Consider the following 20,746-nt stretch of genomic DNA (forward strand, 5'->3'; position numbering starts at 1 on the left):
AGACATAAACTTTTATTGTAATAATAAATTTTCTAATATTTGAGCATCCTTTGTACCCGTTCCTTGACTTTTTTGTCACGTACCACTGTTCTGCAGTAGGCGAGTTCCGGAGTGATGCGCTACTTGTGCCGGATTCCTGCGCTTTTCTCCATAGAGAGCGACTCTCAGCTTGCCACTCACATCTGTACTGGCACACAGCAGCAAGAGATGTAATGGCACTCATCACCTCACCACGCTACCACTTCCCATGTTTACTTAGTCATGGAAAAGCAATTTATTTCATATTTTGAGCTTTATTTTGTAAGCCTAACTTTCCCCGTGGTACTGGGATACAACAACAACAACAACAACAACATGCATTTTAAGGCCATTTTCCCTGCTAGAGCGGGGGTTAGCCTTGCGGTCCCCATGACAATCTTCTCCATTTTGCCCTATTTTCTGCATCTCTCCTTGTTAACCCTCTTGCCCGCATTTCTTCTTCCACCATCTTTAGCCAAGTCTTTCTCGGTCTTCCCCGTCCTCTACTTCCTTCTACATTAACTTCCATCACTCTTCTCAACCAGTCACTTTCATCCTTCCTCAACACATGAACAAACCATCTCAACCTGTTCCTCTTCACAGCATCAATCACAGGCAATATTCCCATCATCTTTCACAATTCATCATGTCTTCCTCTCTCTCAACGATACTCCGCACATCCATCGAACCATTCGCATTTCCACCCTTTCCAGCCTTCGTTGCTGCTCGACGTTCATTACCCATGTCTCGCTCCCATAAATCATAACACTTCTCACACATGCAGCATACACCTTTCCCTTCAGCTTCAGCGACACTCTCCTCCTCATCAGCACGCCACTCAGTTCCCGAAACTTCTTCCATGCACATCTCACTCGAGCAACCGTTGCCGAGTCTGATCCACCTTCTCCATTCAGCATGTCTCCGAGGTAGCAAAATGTTTTCACACCTTCCAGCTTCACGCCGTCTCCAAGATCCAACTCAACATTTCCTCCATCTGCAGCTCCCTCAGTGCACACCTTACATTTGAATGTAGCTGCCACACTGGTAAATGACCCTCTCAGACCACTACATTTTTGATGAACCCACTCAGCGCACATTGTACATTGAATGGAGTTCACTCCGACACCCTTCCTGCACACAGCACACGGCCACTTCCCAGTTCTTTCCACCTCACCACATGCTTTACCACTTGCCATCACCTCCGTCTTTCCGATATTCACCTTCAGACCTTTTGTCTCCTTCATTCCTTCCACTTGTTCATCTTTTCCTTCAGTCCATCCATACTTTCCGCAATCAACACCAGATCATCTGCATACAACAACTCCCACGGTAAACCCTCCTTTACGTTCTGAGCCAGCACCTCCATCACAGCTACAAATAGTAGTGGACTTAGTACCGACCCCTGATGCACTCCCACCTTCACCTCAAACTCACCACTGTTCCCGTCCTTCGTCCTTACAGCTGTGCGCGCTCTTTTGTACATTGCCATCACTACTCTGATCAACCATTCCTCCACTCCTAACTTCCTCAATGCCCATGTCAATACTTTGCGTGGAACCCTATCGAATGCTTTCTCCAGATCAACAAACCCAAAAAACAACTTCTTCCTCTTATCCATGTACTTCTCCTGCAACTGCCTCACAATGAAAAGCGCATCTGTCGTTCCTCTTCCTGGCATAAATCAAAACTGCATTTCGGCGATCCTCACCCTCTTCTCCATCCTCCTCTCCAACACCCCCTCCAATACCTTCATTCCATGCTCCAATAACTTTATCGCTCGGTACGAGCCACACTCCAGAGGGTCACCTTTCCCCTTGTATAGAGGGACGAGGGTACTCAGTTCCCAATCCACTGGAATGCGGCCTTCTTTCACCACCAGATTACAGATCTCTGTCACTCTCCGCACACCCCAACCCCCTGCCGCCCTCAACACATCTCCCACAACTCCCGTCGGCCCTCCTGCTTTTCCACTCTTCATTGCTTTTATCGCTTCCTCAACCTCCTTCTCAGTTATCTTCTCTGCCGGTCCTAAAACTGGGTTACTCTCTATGTTGCCATCCCATCCACTCTCCGTATTCAACAGCATTTCCATATATCTTTTCCATCTTCCTTTAATTCCATCTGGGTCGACAACGATTTGTACCACTTCATCCTTCAAGCAACTCACCCCCATCACATCACACCTCTCTTTCGCTATGTGCTTTGCAATCCTGAATACTGCTTTCTGACCCTCCTCCGAATCCAAGTGCTCTCCGAACATTCTCCCACATGCCTCCCGCGCCTTTGCCACCTCCCTCTTTGCAGCCTTCTTGGCTGCCTTATAACTTTCATGCTCTGCTCTTTCTGCTCCCGTACCCTTCGCCCTCCGCCACTCCGTGAACTTCTTCCTCTTCTCGTCAATCCTCTTTCCAACTTCATCATCCCACCACCATGTTTCCAAGTGCCTCGGTGGTCCTTTTGTCCATCCACATACCTCACCAACGGCTCCCAACAGACTAGCTTTCATTGACATCCAACCACTTTCAAGCTCAACCACATCAGCCTCTACCCTACTCAGCCTCTCTTTTAATGCCTCCCTTACTGTCACCTCTTTCAACCTCCACACCTTCATTCTCGGTTGGTACTTCACCCGCCGAGCTCTCCTCGCACCTTTCACCCCTATGTCGCAGACAACCAAGTGGTGCTGTGAAACAGCCTCCTCCCCCGGGATCACCTTTGTGTCCCGGAGGTGCCCCCTATCTCGCCTACGCACCATCAGGTAGTCAACGGTTGTCGTCGACCCACCTGACGTGTATGTAACAAGCCCATTATCCTCCCTCTGGAACTGAGTATTACAAATCAACAAATCAGCTCCATCAGCAAACTCCAAAATCCTTTCATTCTCCATTTCTCACACCATATCCGTAACCCCCATGAACTCCCTCAAAACCATCCATACTCCTTCCCACATGTCCATTCAGGTCTCCTCCCACCACAACAACTTCCTCATCTTTCACGTTTTCCATCAGCTTCTCTATCGCACACCAGAACTTGTCCTTCTCTTCATCGCTTCGACCAACCTGCGGAGCATATCCCGAGATGACGTTCACCAAGAGCTTTCCAATCATCATTTTCACCATCATCAACCTATCACTCACTCTAGGCACACTCACCACACTGTCTACAAACTCCTCAGAAAACAGGACACCAACACCATTCACGCCCTCCGGGCACCCCTGCCACACAAACGTGCATTTCTGTCCCTGCCCACGCTCCACCACTCTCACACCACTTCCCCTCTATCTCGTCTCTTGCACACAACATATGTGCACTCTTCTTCTGACCAATACTTCCACCATCTCTCCTGATCTCCCTGTCATTGTCCCCACACTCCATGTCCCAAACCTCAGAAACCGATCTCCACTTCGGGCTGCACCCTGCCCATATGTACTTGTAATTGTCATAGTTCTCTTTTTGAGGCAATGTTTTTATGGCCGGATGCCCTTCCTGATGCCAACCCTCTTAGTTGTCTCTTACGACACGCAGGGATACGGTGTACCTATTCTGACCAGGGTACACACTGGGAAACGTTTAAAACATGGAAATTCTGGGGGGGGGGGGGGGCGGCGTCAGCATCACGGCTGCGGTTTAAACATATTCCAACAATATCCAAACAGAACCATGAAAACCATGAAAAACAATCCGGGAAAAGTCTCCAAGCGAGAACGTGGATTTGAGAAAGAAGGGGCAGAGGCGGAAGAAAAACGAGATACAGGGGGCGGGGCACAAGTCGAGACGAGGAGGAGAGCGAACAAGCACGTGTCCGGGATGAGAGAAAGAATCAATATAGGATTCTTTGTCTAGGGAGGTGAGGTGAGGGGGAGAAAATAAAATAAAAGAAACAAGCAATACAGCGAAGGAAATAACCCAAACCGACAAAACACCGATGGGGGGAGGGAAGCCCCCAAGTCACCAGGCCGCGCACGAGGTACGACCCAGAAAACGATTAATTACACACAAGTTTGCATGAACCACAAACCAACACCAACTAGAAACACACAATAACACGTACACAGCAAAATAACCAGTGGAAATTTGACAAAGACAAGAATGGGAAAACACTCAAACTTCGATGCCATGGAGAGCTCGAAGCACACCTCACTCGCCCGAGGAACCGGAAGTCTCCGCCAGTACAGTAATGTCAGTACTGGGATGTCAGGATAAAAACCAAACACTGTGTTCATTTGCCCATTGTCGACAAATATCCTTGTAAAAAATTTCTATCTTGTGGACGAACAACATCCAACATGTTTTAGCTGATTATTATGCATGTTGAATTTAATAAAACCAATACAGGGGCAATTTTGCAATCCAGGAGTAAATTAGAACGGAACAATGGTAGAGCACATACTTCCACCAGTCTGAACAGTACCTCCGCCAGAGGAACCTGTAACATCTTTGTTATAAAGATGCGGACACGCAGAGAGCATACCGCATTCCGAAATGGATAGCTCCCATGAGAATGTGAACCACCACATCCCTGACAAGGCTGCTGTGGTAGTTGTCCCTGTAACGCACTGCTTGCATGTACCCGGGAAGAAGAAGAAATTCCCTGATTCGCCGACCCAGTTGGAGAATTGCGAGCACGTGACCCTCCCGTAGAAGAATTGCAAACACGTGACCCTCCCGCAGCTATGCCATTAACAGCCGAGTCCTCCCCAACAATGGCGCGAACATCCTTCCTAGCTTGTTCCACAACACCCGCAGTTTCAACCGCTTTAGCAAATGTAATCTCTTCAAACGTCATCCGTAAAATTGATGCGACCATCTTCTCATCTCCCAACCCCGTGATGAAATGATCCTTCAATCTTTGTGATCATTCATCGTCACCAAAGCGACAATCCCCCACCAGATGCCTGAGCCTGGCCACGAAATCAACTACCCTCTCATTGGGAAACCAAACCAGGTTGTCGAACTTGCACCGCGATAACTGTGGTGACTCCTGGTTTTGTGTGGTCATTCAATGTCTTCACTATGGACTCGTAGGATCATCCCACATCTTTGCCGGTGAAATCAAGTCACACAGCAAATGGAAAACCTCTGCAGAGAGGGACGATAGAAGAATCGCTTTCTGCTTCCCCACTTCGACGATGTCGTTAGCGATGAAATAAAAGCTCAGCTTCTGCGTAAAAAGTTGAAAGTTGTCCCCAGCATACTCCGGGACCTTTCCATACGATGTAGCCATGGTCCGAAAAATCCTCGTCACCAATTGTAATGTCTTTGTTATAAAGATGCGGACACGCAGAGAGCATCAAGCACCATCTTTATTCCAGGCAACGGCAACGCAGGCCTCACTTGGCCCTGCCCACAGCGGCCTCGCTCGGCCATACATGGCACTACAGAACCAAGTAATGCTCCAGAAAAGTTCATATAAAGGGGCGTGCTACATATACTGTAAAGGTTAAAATACATATACTTCTTCATGCAACTGTATGAATAAAATTGGCGCCCCTTTATATGAACTTTTCTTGAGCATTACTTGGTTCCTCCTAAGAACACAATGGTAGTCCAGCATGCACACGAGATTTTTTTGAATGTCCCTTCTTTTCTATTGCTTGACATTTTCTACAAGCTATGGGATGTCCCTTCTTTTCTATAGTTTGCCACATGGCACATACCATAAAAAGGGGCCTTTTCTATGCCCGTGGCATTTTCCCCAAGAATATTGTTTTGGCCCCATCTTTCAATAGTGAAGAATAACGAGAAAAATAAAATAAAATTCTCATATCTGGATCCGGATTCAGATCTTTACCACAATTAAATCGCTTCATCCTTGTCACACACCCAACCTATTCACCAAATTTCGGCTGAATCTGTCCAATACGTTTTGAGATATCCTGCCCTGCTCATAAACAAACAGACAAACAGACAGACAGGGATGAAACATAACCTCCATCCACCTTCGGTGGTGGAGGTAAATATGCCCAAGTGAATAAAAGGTGCTTCAAATTATACATCTATATTTGCATAATCTTGAGAACTCGGTCAACATGTTGAAGGTCTAAATTGCACTGACTTAGGGAGGCAATGCCACAGTTGTGAGGAAAGAGGCACAAAGGAGTGGAAGTGAGCAGTAAACATGAAGTTAAGGTAAACCAGATAGGGTTAGTGGAAGAATTGGTTGGGTTGAGTGTGTGACAAGGACGAAACGATTCAAGTTTGGTGAAAATCAGAATCCGGATCTGGATACGTTTTTTTGAATTTTTCAAACGCAGAGAGAACTGAGCTAATTTTCTTACTCTGTCTGCAAGTCAAAATTTGAAATAATTCCAAACAGGAAACAATTTTTTTAAGGATGTCATAAAGGGCACAAACAACAGGCAGGAATAACTAATGTACCGTGTTAAATAATGAGGTGTAAAAGATGCTGCATCAACGGCGGTAAACTTCTTCATTTTTTTTTCTACAATCTTTAAAATCTTCTTTTTTTTAATTATTAAATTGTATATTTGAACAATGTAGAACACCTTTTTTGCCTTTTTAGTACTTTGAAAAACCTTTCATTTTGCAGGACATAGACAAAATATGTCGACATTTTACGTCATCTCAAACAATCAAATTTGATGCTTGCAGAACCCGCCCATGCCCTTTTAATTCTCAAGACTGCATGGGGTAATGTGTTCTATGAACTTTGTAGTTGTTATTTATTGTGCACCACATTTATCTCTTTTACTCTTAATTTCTTTCATTGTTTCCGTTCTTTTTTTTCTCTTTCCATTTATGTGTTCACGGAGAGGTGAATTCTTGCAAATCATTTTTTGTAAAGGTCACTTGGCTGTGCCTGGCTGGGTTGGAGGGTAGATGAGTCGCAGCCGAAACCCAAATCCAATCCGTGTTCCTCCTGATTGTTCCAGTGCTGTATTTGGTCTTTTATTTGATTCCATCCGAGTCTTTTATGGCTTGCAGTAGATTTGTTGACTCAGCAGATCTGTGCAATCCTAGGGAAACCGTTTTGATTACAGTTTGGTTGGAGTTGAAGGGAACAAGTTGAGCAAGAGTGCTGAACTCGTGATTTTAACGAATGTTTACATTGTGAAAAGGCAGAACAGGTGCGTAAACAACAGACGCTGTAACACGTTTATCTGTCAGGAAAGAAAGTGAAAAAAATAAAACCTCAATATCCTAACAATAAAACAACCCTAACAACCAGGCAACGTGACCGAATGCAAATAAATTTTAAGTCATTTTAAAGCCTTACCGACAGTTATTGAAAATTCCCTGCACAACTGAATTAATATTAGGCTAGTGGCCAAATGAGGTTTTGGGTGGCATACCCCTACCCAAGGTAGAACAAGTCACAACCTATTTTTTCTTGAAGAGGGATGTTTGGGGAGTTAGAAAATCATGGTTGTGAACCTGAGATCATTGCACAACATTTTGAAAATCACGTTTACATATGTACCACTGCAGACTGCAAAAATGGATTTAATCGCCACAGATTTTGGCTCATATTGGCTCATATATTTGTTAATACTGGTGCTACAAACACAAATTTGGTACCAAAATGTGCGGAATGATGACATATATATCTGTAAAAACCATTTGTGATGTAACAAAGGCTTTTGTGTGACCTACAGGCAAAAATAGTGGAATTTTACTCAACAAATCAGCTTCGGGTTTACCAATAAATATCAACAAAAACATTAATTACTTCAAAAATATTGGACTTGCAGTCATACTTGTTACATCAACATAATCCAAGTTTATTTACCCTTTGAAAAATATATCTAATGATATAATTGTCACTGAAATGATATAGTTATAACTGAAATCATATGTCGCCCCACTAATGCTGACCGATAGAAATCCCGAAGCAGATATGCAACATGAAGAATTGACTTAAGATTCTGACACAATTGTGAAAGTGACTTTTATAGACATCATGTTGATATAAGCTATTTCACATATGACGATAATGAATTCATAACATGCACTGTAACTTATGTACATCTATTACATGAAGTAATACATGTAATACATTTAAAAGTTCAGTCACGCTCTTCATCAGTGCTGTCGTCAAAGACAACAGAATCATCAACATTTGGACAATCGTCTGCACCACACGAGCAGAATTCAGTGCAGGTCAGTCCTGCAGAGATACAATGACATGTTCTGCTCTGCCTACAGTCATCGTCGGTGCAGTAGAAATGCGTGAGATCTCGAACCTCCCTTGGGGCTGCATCCTTTTGGAACATGACAGGCTCAAGTTTGTTGTCTCTGACCTGCCATCCATTACCATCGGGGTTCCAAAGTACAGGCTTCGCTACATGGCTGTGGGTCCATATCGCCACCTGGTAATTTGCTCGCTTCAGATGTTGTTCGAAAGCATCGTCTGTTGGTGGGAAGAGAGATGCTGGTTTGTCACTTGTGCAGGCATAAACATAACGAAGTTGGTCGAGTGTGTGACTTGACTTTGAACCATACAACGACAGAGCATATTTTGTGGCAGTGCTGACGACATTGGTTGTATCTCTGGTTTGGCCTAACCGTGACAGTGGTGCCAAGTGTGCAATGTTTTGCTTGAGTTTCGAATATGCAGTGCGTTTCCCGACTTTGAACAGCGAGGAGGTTGTGTCACAGCCACTTATAGCATGTGATGCTGGCAAGCAACTTGACGTATCCTGACCGATGTCGTCCGTTATTCTGTTGACAGGAATGAATCTCTGACGATTCGTTGTTTTTGTACAGTGACCTGCATTCATGTACACTTTGGTGTCCCCAAACATGCCTTTCCCACAGTAATAGATGAGTAGGACCAACACGTCAGTGTCATCACATCGTACAATGACCCTTGAGTGTGCTCTGGCGAGATGGATAGCATGTAGCAGGAGCCGTGTGACAGCCTCCTCATGTGTGCTGAACAATTCAGGTAGTTCCCGGATGCCTCTATGATCCACAACTTTAACTAGCAGGCCATCGTTAAAGCCTCCTGCCAGTGTGACAGATTGGTTTTCCTCAAGCTGCAATTGGGCGGCTACTGTCAAGTAACTGCAGAGGAAATCGGCAAGCGCTGATTTGTTTGTGGTGTTCTTCAGGAACTTCCTGTAGTTTGGAACTGTGCGTTGTCCATCGATGACATATCTGGGTGTTGACTCTCCACCAGTGCGACGTTCTCTTTCCAGCTGCTTGATAGAGAGTGGTACATCATACCTGTCAAAAACCAATGTAACTGATGTCACACCTTGGTTACTAGCAAGCAGTGACTGAATCTTCTGCATTATGGTACGTCCGAGATCGTCAAATGTGTCAAACTGGGCTTCATCAAGTGCCTGAAGTAGTGCCATCCCATCAATGACATAAGCAGTATCATGTTGGTCAGAGGGTTCGAGCACCTGGACTTCCTCGCAATTAGCTTCTAACTTCTTTGCCAGATCCGCCTTGTTGGTTTTTCGCATTGTCCCATCATTGTTGAAGAGGGACGGTGGCACAGGAGCCAGTTCATGTGTCAGGACTTGTTCCAGACTGACCGCGTTTCTTTGAGACAGCAAGCAGCCGCCGGAAAAGTACTTCTGAATCCACCATCAATTTATCTCGTTTGTTGGTTTTCATGGGTTTTGACATGTAAATACCCTCCGAGGCAGTTTGATCAACAGCCACAGACGTGAGGAAACGTCTCACCTCATCATAGGACACACAGTGTCCTAATTAATGAAGCATGTCAATGAGATGCTTGCTTCCCAATTCATGATGCACCTGCAAGGCTAAACCAAGCGTTATTGTGGAGTACACTCGACGGCTCTGTGATATTATATTGTGACAAATGGCGATCGTCCTCAGGTTGTTCTTCATAACACCTTCATCACTACAGCTGGTTACATTCGTGTGTGATTTCTCACTGGTGCACCACTGAATAAAGTCGTAGAGTGTATTAGGAACGAATTCTGCACAGTGCTGAATATCTGTTTCCTCGACAGGTGCATACATATTTCCAACATGCTCGATATCAGCCATGTGCTTCCTCAGGATACCAGCTGCAGCATGCAAAGTATGCATTTCACTATCTATGGCTGATGGTACATCAGACGGGATGTCTTCATATTCTGGTTCATCAGTCACGCTCTGCAGAATCGTGGCTTTTCTCAGGGCATCACCTAAGGTCACAGAAGAAGAGCATATGATGTCAGTGTGGCCATCAAATGTTACACAGACTATTTGGTCACCATAATATTTAGTTAATCGCTCCTTCAACTTCCAAGTTTTATACTGTTCTGCATTCGTGGTACCCAGTGAAACCAAATATCCAACGTATTCATCTTTCAGGTGAACGAGGGGTGTCACTGTCTTAGTTTTGGAGAACACAGTTTGTTCCAGATAACATTTCAGATCATCAAAAGCTTCATCATGTAATGTGCCCATTGTTTCCTCTCCTGATTTACGAATTGCAGCAGTGATGTTCCGTTCTGAAATATAGTGTGAATAGCATAACCTGTGGTACTTGGCATCATAGGCGAACAAATCTGGAAAGGCAAGCATGCGCATGTGTATTTTATTGTCTTGTCTTTTGTCAGCTGCTGCCAGAACTTTTTCTCTGGTGGACTGTCCAGTTCCTGTACATACCGGTGTAAGCTTGTTTCTGGAAGTGTTGGATTTTCCACAAATGAAGCAGTTAGTCCTGATGTCAGACCCAGCTGTTTCATTTCTGCTGATTCTTGTGTGTTCTGTTGCCGCAGACGTGCATGGTTGCTGGTCACTCTCACTGGGGTTGGATGTGGAGATATTTGACTTGCTGGTATACTTGGCCCGACACGATTTGTGGAATGATACTTTCAAATCAAGACTCAATATGTCTTGTTGCAAAGGCCAGATACTTTCATAAACGTCATCTTTTCTGATTTGACTTGCTTTGAAGATTGCACTCAAACCATTAAATGTTGGGTTCTTTACAACTTCTTGCTTTTTAGGGTTGAGGGGTTTAAAGCATATGATGCAGTGGTCAGTGTCAATTTTACGACGCTTCACAACAGGTGGTTCCAGATCCAGAATTGCAGATCAATTGTCAGCACAAGCATCTGAAATGAAATAATTAAAGATAAGTATATATCAGTAGTTTTAGAAAAAGGCAATCAAGCTCAAAATTGATTTTCTGCAACTGGATTTAAAATAATTCTTGTTTGGTTAATGCATATACATGTATTATAAATTAATCAATGTCGGTTACTTTTAGGGTGGGTGACATATGGTTTCGGTAATAACTCTATTAATTCAACGGATTTATCTTTATGAGTTATATTTCTAAAAAGGAGAATGATAGAGGGTTATTTTGATGTAATATGTAGTAATACAACTCAAATACTTATGAAGAAATTAATTGTTTAGTTGATATTTATTGGTAAACCCGAAGCTGATTTATTGCGCAAAATTCCACTATTTTTGCCTGTAGGTCACACAAAAGCCTTTGTTACATCACAAATGGTTTTTACAGATAGATATGTCATCATTCCGCACATTTTGGTACCAAATTTGTGTTTGTAGCACCAGTATTAACAAATATATGAGCCAATATGAGCCAAAATCTGTGGCGATTAAATCCATTTTTGCAGTCTGCAGTGGTACATATGTAAACGTGATTTTCAAAATGTTGTGCAATGATCTCAGGTTCACAACCATGATTTTCTAACTCCCCAAACATCCCTCTTCAAGAAAAAATAGGTTGTGACTTGTTCTACCGTGGGTAGGGGTTTCTCACATTTTAGGCCCCTTTTTAAATTTGGCCACTAGCCTATATGTCTTTATCTGGGGTTTGACAGGGGAGCTGAGAGGTTGCCTACGTAGCTTTGAGCTATATGGTCTGGGTTTGATTCCTGACCCTGGTTTGCAGGGGTTTTGAATCAAAAGGTGTACTTTCCTTTGGATTAGATGCTAAGCTGGGTCCCATCTCCCAACATTTGCTGCTGGTGGACAATACAATACAGATTCCGCACTATCTTTAATACATGGTGGACCAATGTATGCTAGCGCCTTGGCCTAATTAAAAATTCCTTCCCTGACTATCACCTGGAATATAATGACAAACCACATTCATCATCATCATCTCTAGAAGGTGTTGGCGAAACGGTTAAGTTGTCTGGTTTGAGATCTTAGGGTCTTGGGTTTGAGCCCCTGTCGTGCTGTTGAAATAGCACCAGGTGGATTGATTCAGCCTGTCATCCCTCTGAGGTCGGCAAAATAGTTACCAGCTTACTGGTCATGTGGGTATTGCATCAGCGGCATTGCCGCACTTCCAGAAATGATGCAAGCAACAGCCAAAGGCTGCATACAACACAACAACAAGCATCATTTCTGGTCACAGATATATTTCCCAACATTGCTGCTCAGTTTAATCACTTAATGATGGTGCAACTTAAACGCCCCCACTCAGTCTGTTTTCCTATTACCTCTCAATAGGGCTGAAGGTCTCACTTGTTGTTGTTGTTGTTGTAGAGCCCTGGACAGTTCTCCCGAACAAGTCCGCGGCACGGAAACAACCGATCGATCTCGCAGGAGCGACCCAGAGATCTCCCACATCCATGATGGTGTACCCCACCTTCACGAATTCAGGACCACAGCAGAGTTAGAGAGAGGGAGAGAGAGAAGAGATAGAGACAAGAAGGAAAAGGCCGGTCTACGGGGATAGATCGACACTCTGACCGTGACTGCGCTGCCCTGACCAATCCGGGCATGGGCCCCTAACTTGCGTTGAGGGGTACAACCACCGCGAAGAGGCGTCCCCGATTGTCGTCATTCTCACTTGTTGTACAACTTGCTGGGTGTCACTAGTTCAGTAATGCAAACATGATTTCCTGTGGCCTGGTACACTCACCTCTGTCTAAAATAAATATACCTCCATTTAAACAGGAAAGCATCAAATAGGAAATTAAAGAATGAAAGTACCAACATGTAATAGAAATTTAAAAGGTAAGTTCATGGCTCGGGTGAGGAAACTGAATTTCTTGCTGCGGATATTCATTCCGACTGACGAGACTCGAGAAAACAACACAAAAATGAATTGCTGCCGTTGTTACGAAGGGGTAAACATTGTTGTAATTGATAAACTACAAATGATAAGCAGCTGGGGTTGTTCTCGCAGGCTTGCAGTGAACGAAGCCAGGCACTCTTGACCTTTGCACTCTTCTTACCGTGCGATGTGGACCGCTTCCGTGGTGTGGAGTTTGTGTGTTGCCCTGCTCCTGCCAAAATGCCATTGGCTCCTGGGGAACTGCGGCCACTTGAGCCTGTCTATGATTGGTGGGATGAAGGGTAAGTCAAAAGGCAAAGTAATCGGTAAGCAAGTTTTGTTTTGGGGCCTGTTGGGGTTTCAAATCTTTTTTGTAATGGATGTTTAAAGATGTGGTTTATTCCTTGGCTGGCCTCTCCGTTACAGGGATGAGCTGCCCACGGCCATTACTGCTTCGACCAGACCAGCCACACCATTAGCGGAGGAAGAAACCGGTAGGATCTCGGTGAAAAGCTTTACAATGTACATACTGTTCACTCACTTAAACAACAGATTACGACATATTGAACTAGAACGACACTCAGTAGAGCGCATACTCCCACCGTGGGTCAAGTTCGAATAGTACGATTTCACAAAAGTTTGAGGGAGTAGTTCAGTGACAACACAAGACAAGACAACACAAGACAGACACTGCACAGATATATATTTAGAATATATAGAAGATAATGTTTAAAAAACAACAAGGCAATTTCACTTACATTTTCGGATTCAGCGTTCAATTCTATATAAGTGAGTGTATTTTGAGGCACGTGTGACTTCAAATACAATTGTAAGCCAGGTAAACGTTCGTTTCATTCCTTAGGGATACAACATGTAAAACTGGCCCAAACGGCAAAACAAAACTCGCTCATTTTAAGTCGTACAAGCTAATGCGACCACTCATTCTTCTGGGAAGAATCCCATGCACATGCTGGTCACACTTATAACTCACCTAAGTCTTTATAAGTTAATCAAATACTGACACCGCGATTGACATTCGCTGAGGTAAATGTTGATATTACTTCTGGTGTAAAAAAAAACCCAAAAAAAACCCCAGTTTTAAAGCATTATACGTATCAAACGATACATTTTATGAAACGGGGAAACGGAATACACACATTGGTCGTTTTAAAATGACAGAATATGTCTTTATTAGAAAAATAAAAAAGAACCTTGAAGACGACGCTGCTAATAAAATACACCGCTCTAAAGCATAACCACGAGTTTAAACTACATTTACAACAAATATGAAAACTATTTTCATATCACAATGTTAAATATAGAATATGTATAAGATAATGTAAAAAAAAAAATGAGCCCCATGGTAAATGGTAAACAATCCTTCAAAAAATTCCTGGATCCGGAATAATATCCTGAGCTTCACCAAAAACAAATCAATTCTTCCTTATCCCAAGGGCAATCATCCCACCAACTTTCATCCAAATCCGTTCAGAACTTTTCCAGATATCTTGTTCACAAACACACGCACACACACAGAAACACGATCGAATGCATTACTCCCTGGCGGGAGTAATGAGGATTATTCAAGTTCGACCATGACTACCAGAAACCAATACCCCTAATTACCTGTTTCTGAAATCAAGGAGACTATGAGTGAGACAAAGGGAGTGGTGGAGCGAATTTACAGTTGGTGAAAAGAGGCCTGTCGAAGTTTCGATGATTGGCTACACACTCGGGTGCAATTATTGCTTGTCAAGGTTCTTTACGCACTTAGTTATAAACAACAGGCCTGCTAATACTCGAACTCCCCACAAACATTATACTTTCTAACAGTAATAAACTCAGGCTTCAGAGAGATTGCATCTCTGTTGTTCTTCGGGCCTCTGGTACTCAAAATAGGATTGATTTCTCAAGGGGACTTGGGAAGCCGAACACAAGTCACGTGATGATCAATGTCTGGCTTTATTATTACTAGGGCATGCCCGTACTATATATATATCTAAAATTATATCCCCCCCCTCTATTTACATGAAATGGTTTGGTCCATGAAATGTTTTGGTCCATTCGCAACGCCAAAGCGAACGGCGAACGCTTTACATGAAATGGTTTGGTCCATGAAATGTTTTGGTCCATTCGCAACGCCAAAGCGAACGGCGAACGGCTTGCGAGTACAGTGACAATCCCCCCCCCCCCCCCCTCTATTTACATGAAATGGTTTTAATTAGTTTTAAAACATAGTTTAACGCCAACATAGCGGCAACATAGTTTGCCAACGTGAAATAAATGAATACGCTCTCAAATGTGCCGTCCGAGGCAGAGTGTGTTCGCCACGTTCGGCACACGCGATAGCTCGCTGCTCTCTGATTGGTTGAATCGTTTTTTGGACATAGCTCGGTAAGTAATTGTCCGATTAATATGAAACCTTGAAAAGGCACATCCTCGGGTCCCCAGCAATATACCTGGCAAGTTTAAAGTATATCGGACCCGTGGTTGTCGAGAAACAGCGGTCACAGACAAACAAACAAACAAACAAGTACACATACATTCAAAGTACACCGCCCCATGCCAAATAATTAAATATGCTGCAGCGCGGCATTGCCGGGGCGCCTCCGGCGCCCGGCAATACCGCAGTGCAGCTCATTGAGGCTGCATTGGGAGGGAGAGGTGTACACTAATTGATTGATTAATTGTATAATTAAAATCAATAAAAGATTATCACAAAATATTTTCATAATCAATTGGCTAATCGCATAACTAAACCAGTAGTGCTTCATCCGAAGATGTATCTTTTAGAAATTTAATTAAATAAGTCATTTATAAAAAATTAAATAATTAATTGATTACTCAATAAATAATTAATCGATTAATCAATAAATACTTAATAGATGAAATGATTAATCAATAAATCAAAAATATCCTTGATAGCCACATCACTTGGTCACTCATGTCCAAATATTAGCTTCCCAGCTCAAAAGGTGCCTGAGATATTGGCCAAATGAGAAAGAAAATAAATAAATGATTAATAATGAAAATAAATAAATAATAATCATAAAAAAATTAAATTATTAATCAATTTGGTCAGAGAACACATAAACTACCACTATTTCATCAGAATCTGTAACTTAAAAAAAAAAAATTTTTTTGTCATTAATCGAATAATTAAATAATTAATCGATTAATTGATTAATTAATAAATCAAAAATATCCTTTGCAGCCAAATCACCTGGTCATTGGCATGTCCAAATATCAGCTTCCTAACTCAAAAGGTGCCTGAGTTAATAATGGTCAGAAGATAAATGAAATTTAATTAATTAAATAAGTACTTAATTAAACGCTAATAATTAAATAACTCCTCAATTAATTGATTATTCAAAAAACAAAAAATACCGTATTTGACAAAGGACTTGCTCACTACTGTGCCGAAATTTCAGCTTCCTAGCTCAAAGGATGGCTAAGATATCGTCCGGACAACCAAGAAAGAAAACAAACAAGTACACATACATTCAAAGTACACCGCCCCATGCCAAATAATTAAATATGCTGCAGCGCGGCATTGCCGGGGCGCCTCTGGCGCCCGGCAATACCGCAGTGCAGCTCATTGAAGCTGCATTGGGAGGGAGAGGTGTACACTAATTGATTGATTAATTGTATAATTAAAATCAATAAAAGATTATCACAAAATATTTTCATAATCAATTGGCTAATCGCATAACTAAACCACTAGTGCTTCACCTGAAGATGTATCTTTTAGAAATTTAATTAAATAAGTCATTTATAAAAAATTAAATAATTCATTGATTACTCAATAAATAATTAATCGATTAATCAATAAATACTTAATAGATGAAATGATTAATCAATAAATCAAAAATATCCTTGATAGCCACATCACTTGGTCACTCATGTCCAAATATTAGCTTCCCAGCTCAAAAGGTGCCTGAGATATTGGCCAAATGAGAAAGAAAATAAATAAATGATTAATAATGAAAATAAATAAATAATAATCATAAAAAAATTAAATTATTAATCAATTTGGTCAGAGAACACATAAACTACCACTATTTCATCAGAATCTGTAACTTTAAAAAAAAAAATTTTTTTGTCATTAATCGAATAATTAAATAATTTATCGATTAATTGATTAATTAATAAATCAAAAATATCCTTTGCAGCCAAATCACCTGGTCATTGGCATGTCCAAATATCAGCTTCCTAACTCAAAAGGTGCCTGAGTTAATAATGGTCAGAAGAGAAATGAAATTTAATTAATTAAATAAGTACTTAATTAAACGCTAATAATTAAATAACTCCTCAATTAATTGATTATTCAAAAAACAAAAAATACCGTATTTGACAAAGGACTTGCTCACTACTGTGCCGAAATTTCAGCTTCCTAGCTCAAAGGATGGCTGAGATATCGCCCGGACAAACAAACAAGAAACCAGAGTGAAAACTGAGTACTCTCTTTCAGCGTGCGTCACTGCCGAGCCCCCTTTGGTGCCCGGCAATGACGATTTGCAATGCCTGGAGATGGCATAGGAAAGGAGCGGTGTACAACAAGTACACATACATTCAAAGTACACCGCCCCATGCCAAATAATTAAATATGCTGCAGCGCGGCATTGCCGGGGCGCCTCCGGCGCCCGGCAATACCGCAGTGCAGCTCATTGAGGCTGCATTGGGAGGGAGAGGTGTACACTAATTGATTGATTAATTGTATAATTAAAATCAATAAAAGATTATCACAAAATATTTTCATAATCAATTGGCTAATCGCATAACTAAACCAGTAGTGCTTCATCCGAAGATGTATCTTTTAGAAATTTAATTAAATAAGTCATTTATAAAAAATTAAATAATTAATTGATTACTCAATAAATAATTAATCGATTAATCAATAAATACTTAATAGATGAAATGATTAATCAATAAATCAAAAATATCCTTGATAGCCACATCACTTGGTCACTCATGTCCAAATATTAGCTTCCCAGCTCAAAAGGTGCCTGAGATATTGGCCAAATGAGAAAGAAAATAAATAAATGATTAATAATGAAAATAAATAAATAATAATCATAAAAAAATTAAATTATTAATCAATTCGGTCAGAGAACACATAAACTACCACTATTTCATCAGAATCTGTAACTTTAAAAAAAAAAATTTTTTTGTCATTAATCGAATAATTAAATAATTAATCGATTAATTGATTAATTAATAAATCAAAAATATCCTTTGCAGCCAAATCACCTGGTCATTGGCATGTCCAAATATCAGCTTCCTAACTCAAAAGGTGCCTGAGTTAATAATGGTCAGAAGATAAATGAAATTTAATTAATTAAATAAGTACTTAATTAAACGCTAATAATTAAATAACTCCTCAATTAATTGATTATTCAAAAAACAAAAAATACCGTATTTGACAAAGGACTTGCTCACTACTGTGCCGAAATTTCAGCTTCCTAGCTCAAAGGATGGCTGAGATATCGTCCGGACAACCAAGAAAGAAAACAAGAAACCAGAGTGAAAACTGAGTACTCTCTTTCAGCGTGCGTCACTGCCGAGCCCCCTTTGGTGCCCGGCAATGACGATTTGCAATGCCTGGAGATGGCATAGGAAAGGAGCGGTGTACAACAAGTACACATACATTCAAAGTACACCGCCCCATGCCAAATAATTAAATATGCTGCAGCGCGGCATTGCCGGGGCGCCTCCAGCGCCCGGCAATACCGCAGTGCAGCTCATTGAGGCTGCATTGGGAGGGAGAGGTGTACACTAATTGATTGATTAATTGTATAATTAAAATCAATAAAAGATTATCACAAAATATTTTCATAATCAATTGGCTAATCGCATAACTAAACCAGTAGTGCTTCATCCGAAGATGTATCTTTTAGAAATTTAATTAAATAAGTCATTTATAAAAAATTAAATAATTAATTGATTACTCAATAAATAATTAATCGATTAATCAATAAATACTTAATAGATGAAATGATTAATCAATAAATCAAAAATATCCTTGATAGCCACATCACTTGGTCACTCATGTCCAAATATTAGCTTCCCAGCTCAAAAGGTGCCTGAGATATTGGCCAAATGAGAAAGAAAATAAATAAATGATTAATAATGAAAATAAATAAATAATAATCATAAAAAAATTAAATTATTAATCAATTTGGTCAGAGAACACATAAACTACCACTATTTCATCAGAATCTGTAACTTAAAAAAAAAAATTTTTTTTGTCATTAATCGAATAATTAAATAATTAATCGATTAATTGATTAATTAATAAATCAAAAATATCCTTTGCAGCCAAATCACCTGGTCATTGGCATGTCCAAATATCAGCTTCCTAACTCAAAAGGTGCCTGAGTTAATAATGGTCAGAAGAGAAATGAAATTTAATTAATTAAATAAGTACTTAATTAAACGCTAATAATTAAATAACTCCTCAATTAATTGATTATTCAAAAAACAAAAAATACCGTATTTGACAAAGGACTTGCTCACGACTGTGCCGAAATTTCAGCTTCCTAGCTCAAAGGATGGCTGAGATATCGTCCGGACAACCAAGAAAGAAAACAAACAAACAAGAAAACAAACAAGTACACATACATTCAAAGTACACCGCCCCATGCCAAATAATTAAATATGCTGCAGCGCGGCATTGCCGGGGCGCCTCCGGCGCCCGGCAATACCGCAGTGCAGCTCATTGAGGCTGCATTGGGAGGGAGAGGTGTACACTAATTGATTGATTAATTGTATAATTAAAATCAATAAAAGATTATCACAAAATATTTTCATAATCAATTGGCTAATCGCATAACTAAACCACTAGTGCTTCATCCGAAGATGTATCTTTTAGAAATTTAATTAAATAAGTCATTTATAAAAAATTAAATAATTAATTGATTACTCAATAAATAATTAATCGATTAATCAATAAATACTTAATAGATGAAATGATTAATCAATAAATCAAAAATATCCTTGATAGCCACATCACTTGGTCACTCATGTCCAAATATTAGCTTCCCAGCTCAAAAGGTGCCTGAGATATTGGCCAAATGAGAAAGAAAATAAATAAATGATTAATAATGAAAATAAATAAATAATAATCATAAAAAAATTAAATTATTAATCAATTTGGTCAGAGAACACATAAACTACCACTATTTCATCAGAATCTGTAACTTAAAAAAAAAAAAATTTTTTGTCATTAATCGAATAATTAAATAATTAATCGATTAATTGATTAATTAATAAATCAAAAATATCCTTTGCAGCCAAATCACCTGGTCATTGGCATGTCCAAATATCAGCTTCCTAACTCAAAAGGTGCCTGAGTTAATAATGGTCAGAAGAGAAATGAAATTTAATTAATTAAATAAGTACTTAATTAAACGCTAATAATTAAATAACTCCTCAATTAATTGATTATTCAAAAAACAAAAAATACCGTATTTGACAAAGGACTTGCTCACTACTGTGCCGAAATTTCAGCTTCCTAGCTCAAAGGATGGCTGAGATATCGTCCGGACAACCAAGAAAACAAACAAGAAACCAGAGTGAAAACTGAGTACTCTCTTTCAGCGTGCGTCACTGCCGAGCCCCCTTCGGTGCCCGGCAATGACGATTTGCAATGCCTGGAGGTGGCATAGGAAAGGAGCGGTGTACAACAAGTACACATACATTCAAAGTACACCGCCCCATGCCAAATAATTAAATATGCTGCAGCGCGGCATTGCC

At 40.8% G+C, this 20,746-nt stretch overlaps 1 protein-coding gene across 2 annotated transcripts in view; it reads left to right on the forward strand.

The window, feature by feature from the left end:
- Positions 1-20,746, forward strand: part of LOC137423506 (uncharacterized) — a 133,779-nt gene that overhangs the window by 33,081 nt on the left and 79,952 nt on the right. For both annotated transcript variants that reach the window (XM_078771327.1, XM_078771333.1), the window contains exons 4-6: positions 97-209; positions 13,124-13,293; positions 13,418-13,485. In XM_078771327.1, the coding sequence (XP_078627453.1) occupies positions 97-209; positions 13,124-13,293; positions 13,418-13,485 (351 nt within the window). The remainder of the gene's footprint in view (positions 1-96; positions 210-13,123; positions 13,294-13,417; positions 13,486-20,746) is intronic.

Source organism: Myxine glutinosa, chromosome 1 (assembly GCF_964187855.1).
Source record: "Myxine glutinosa chromosome 1, kmMyxGlut1.1, whole genome shotgun sequence".
Lineage (NCBI taxonomy): Eukaryota > Metazoa > Chordata > Myxini > Myxiniformes > Myxinidae > Myxine > Myxine glutinosa.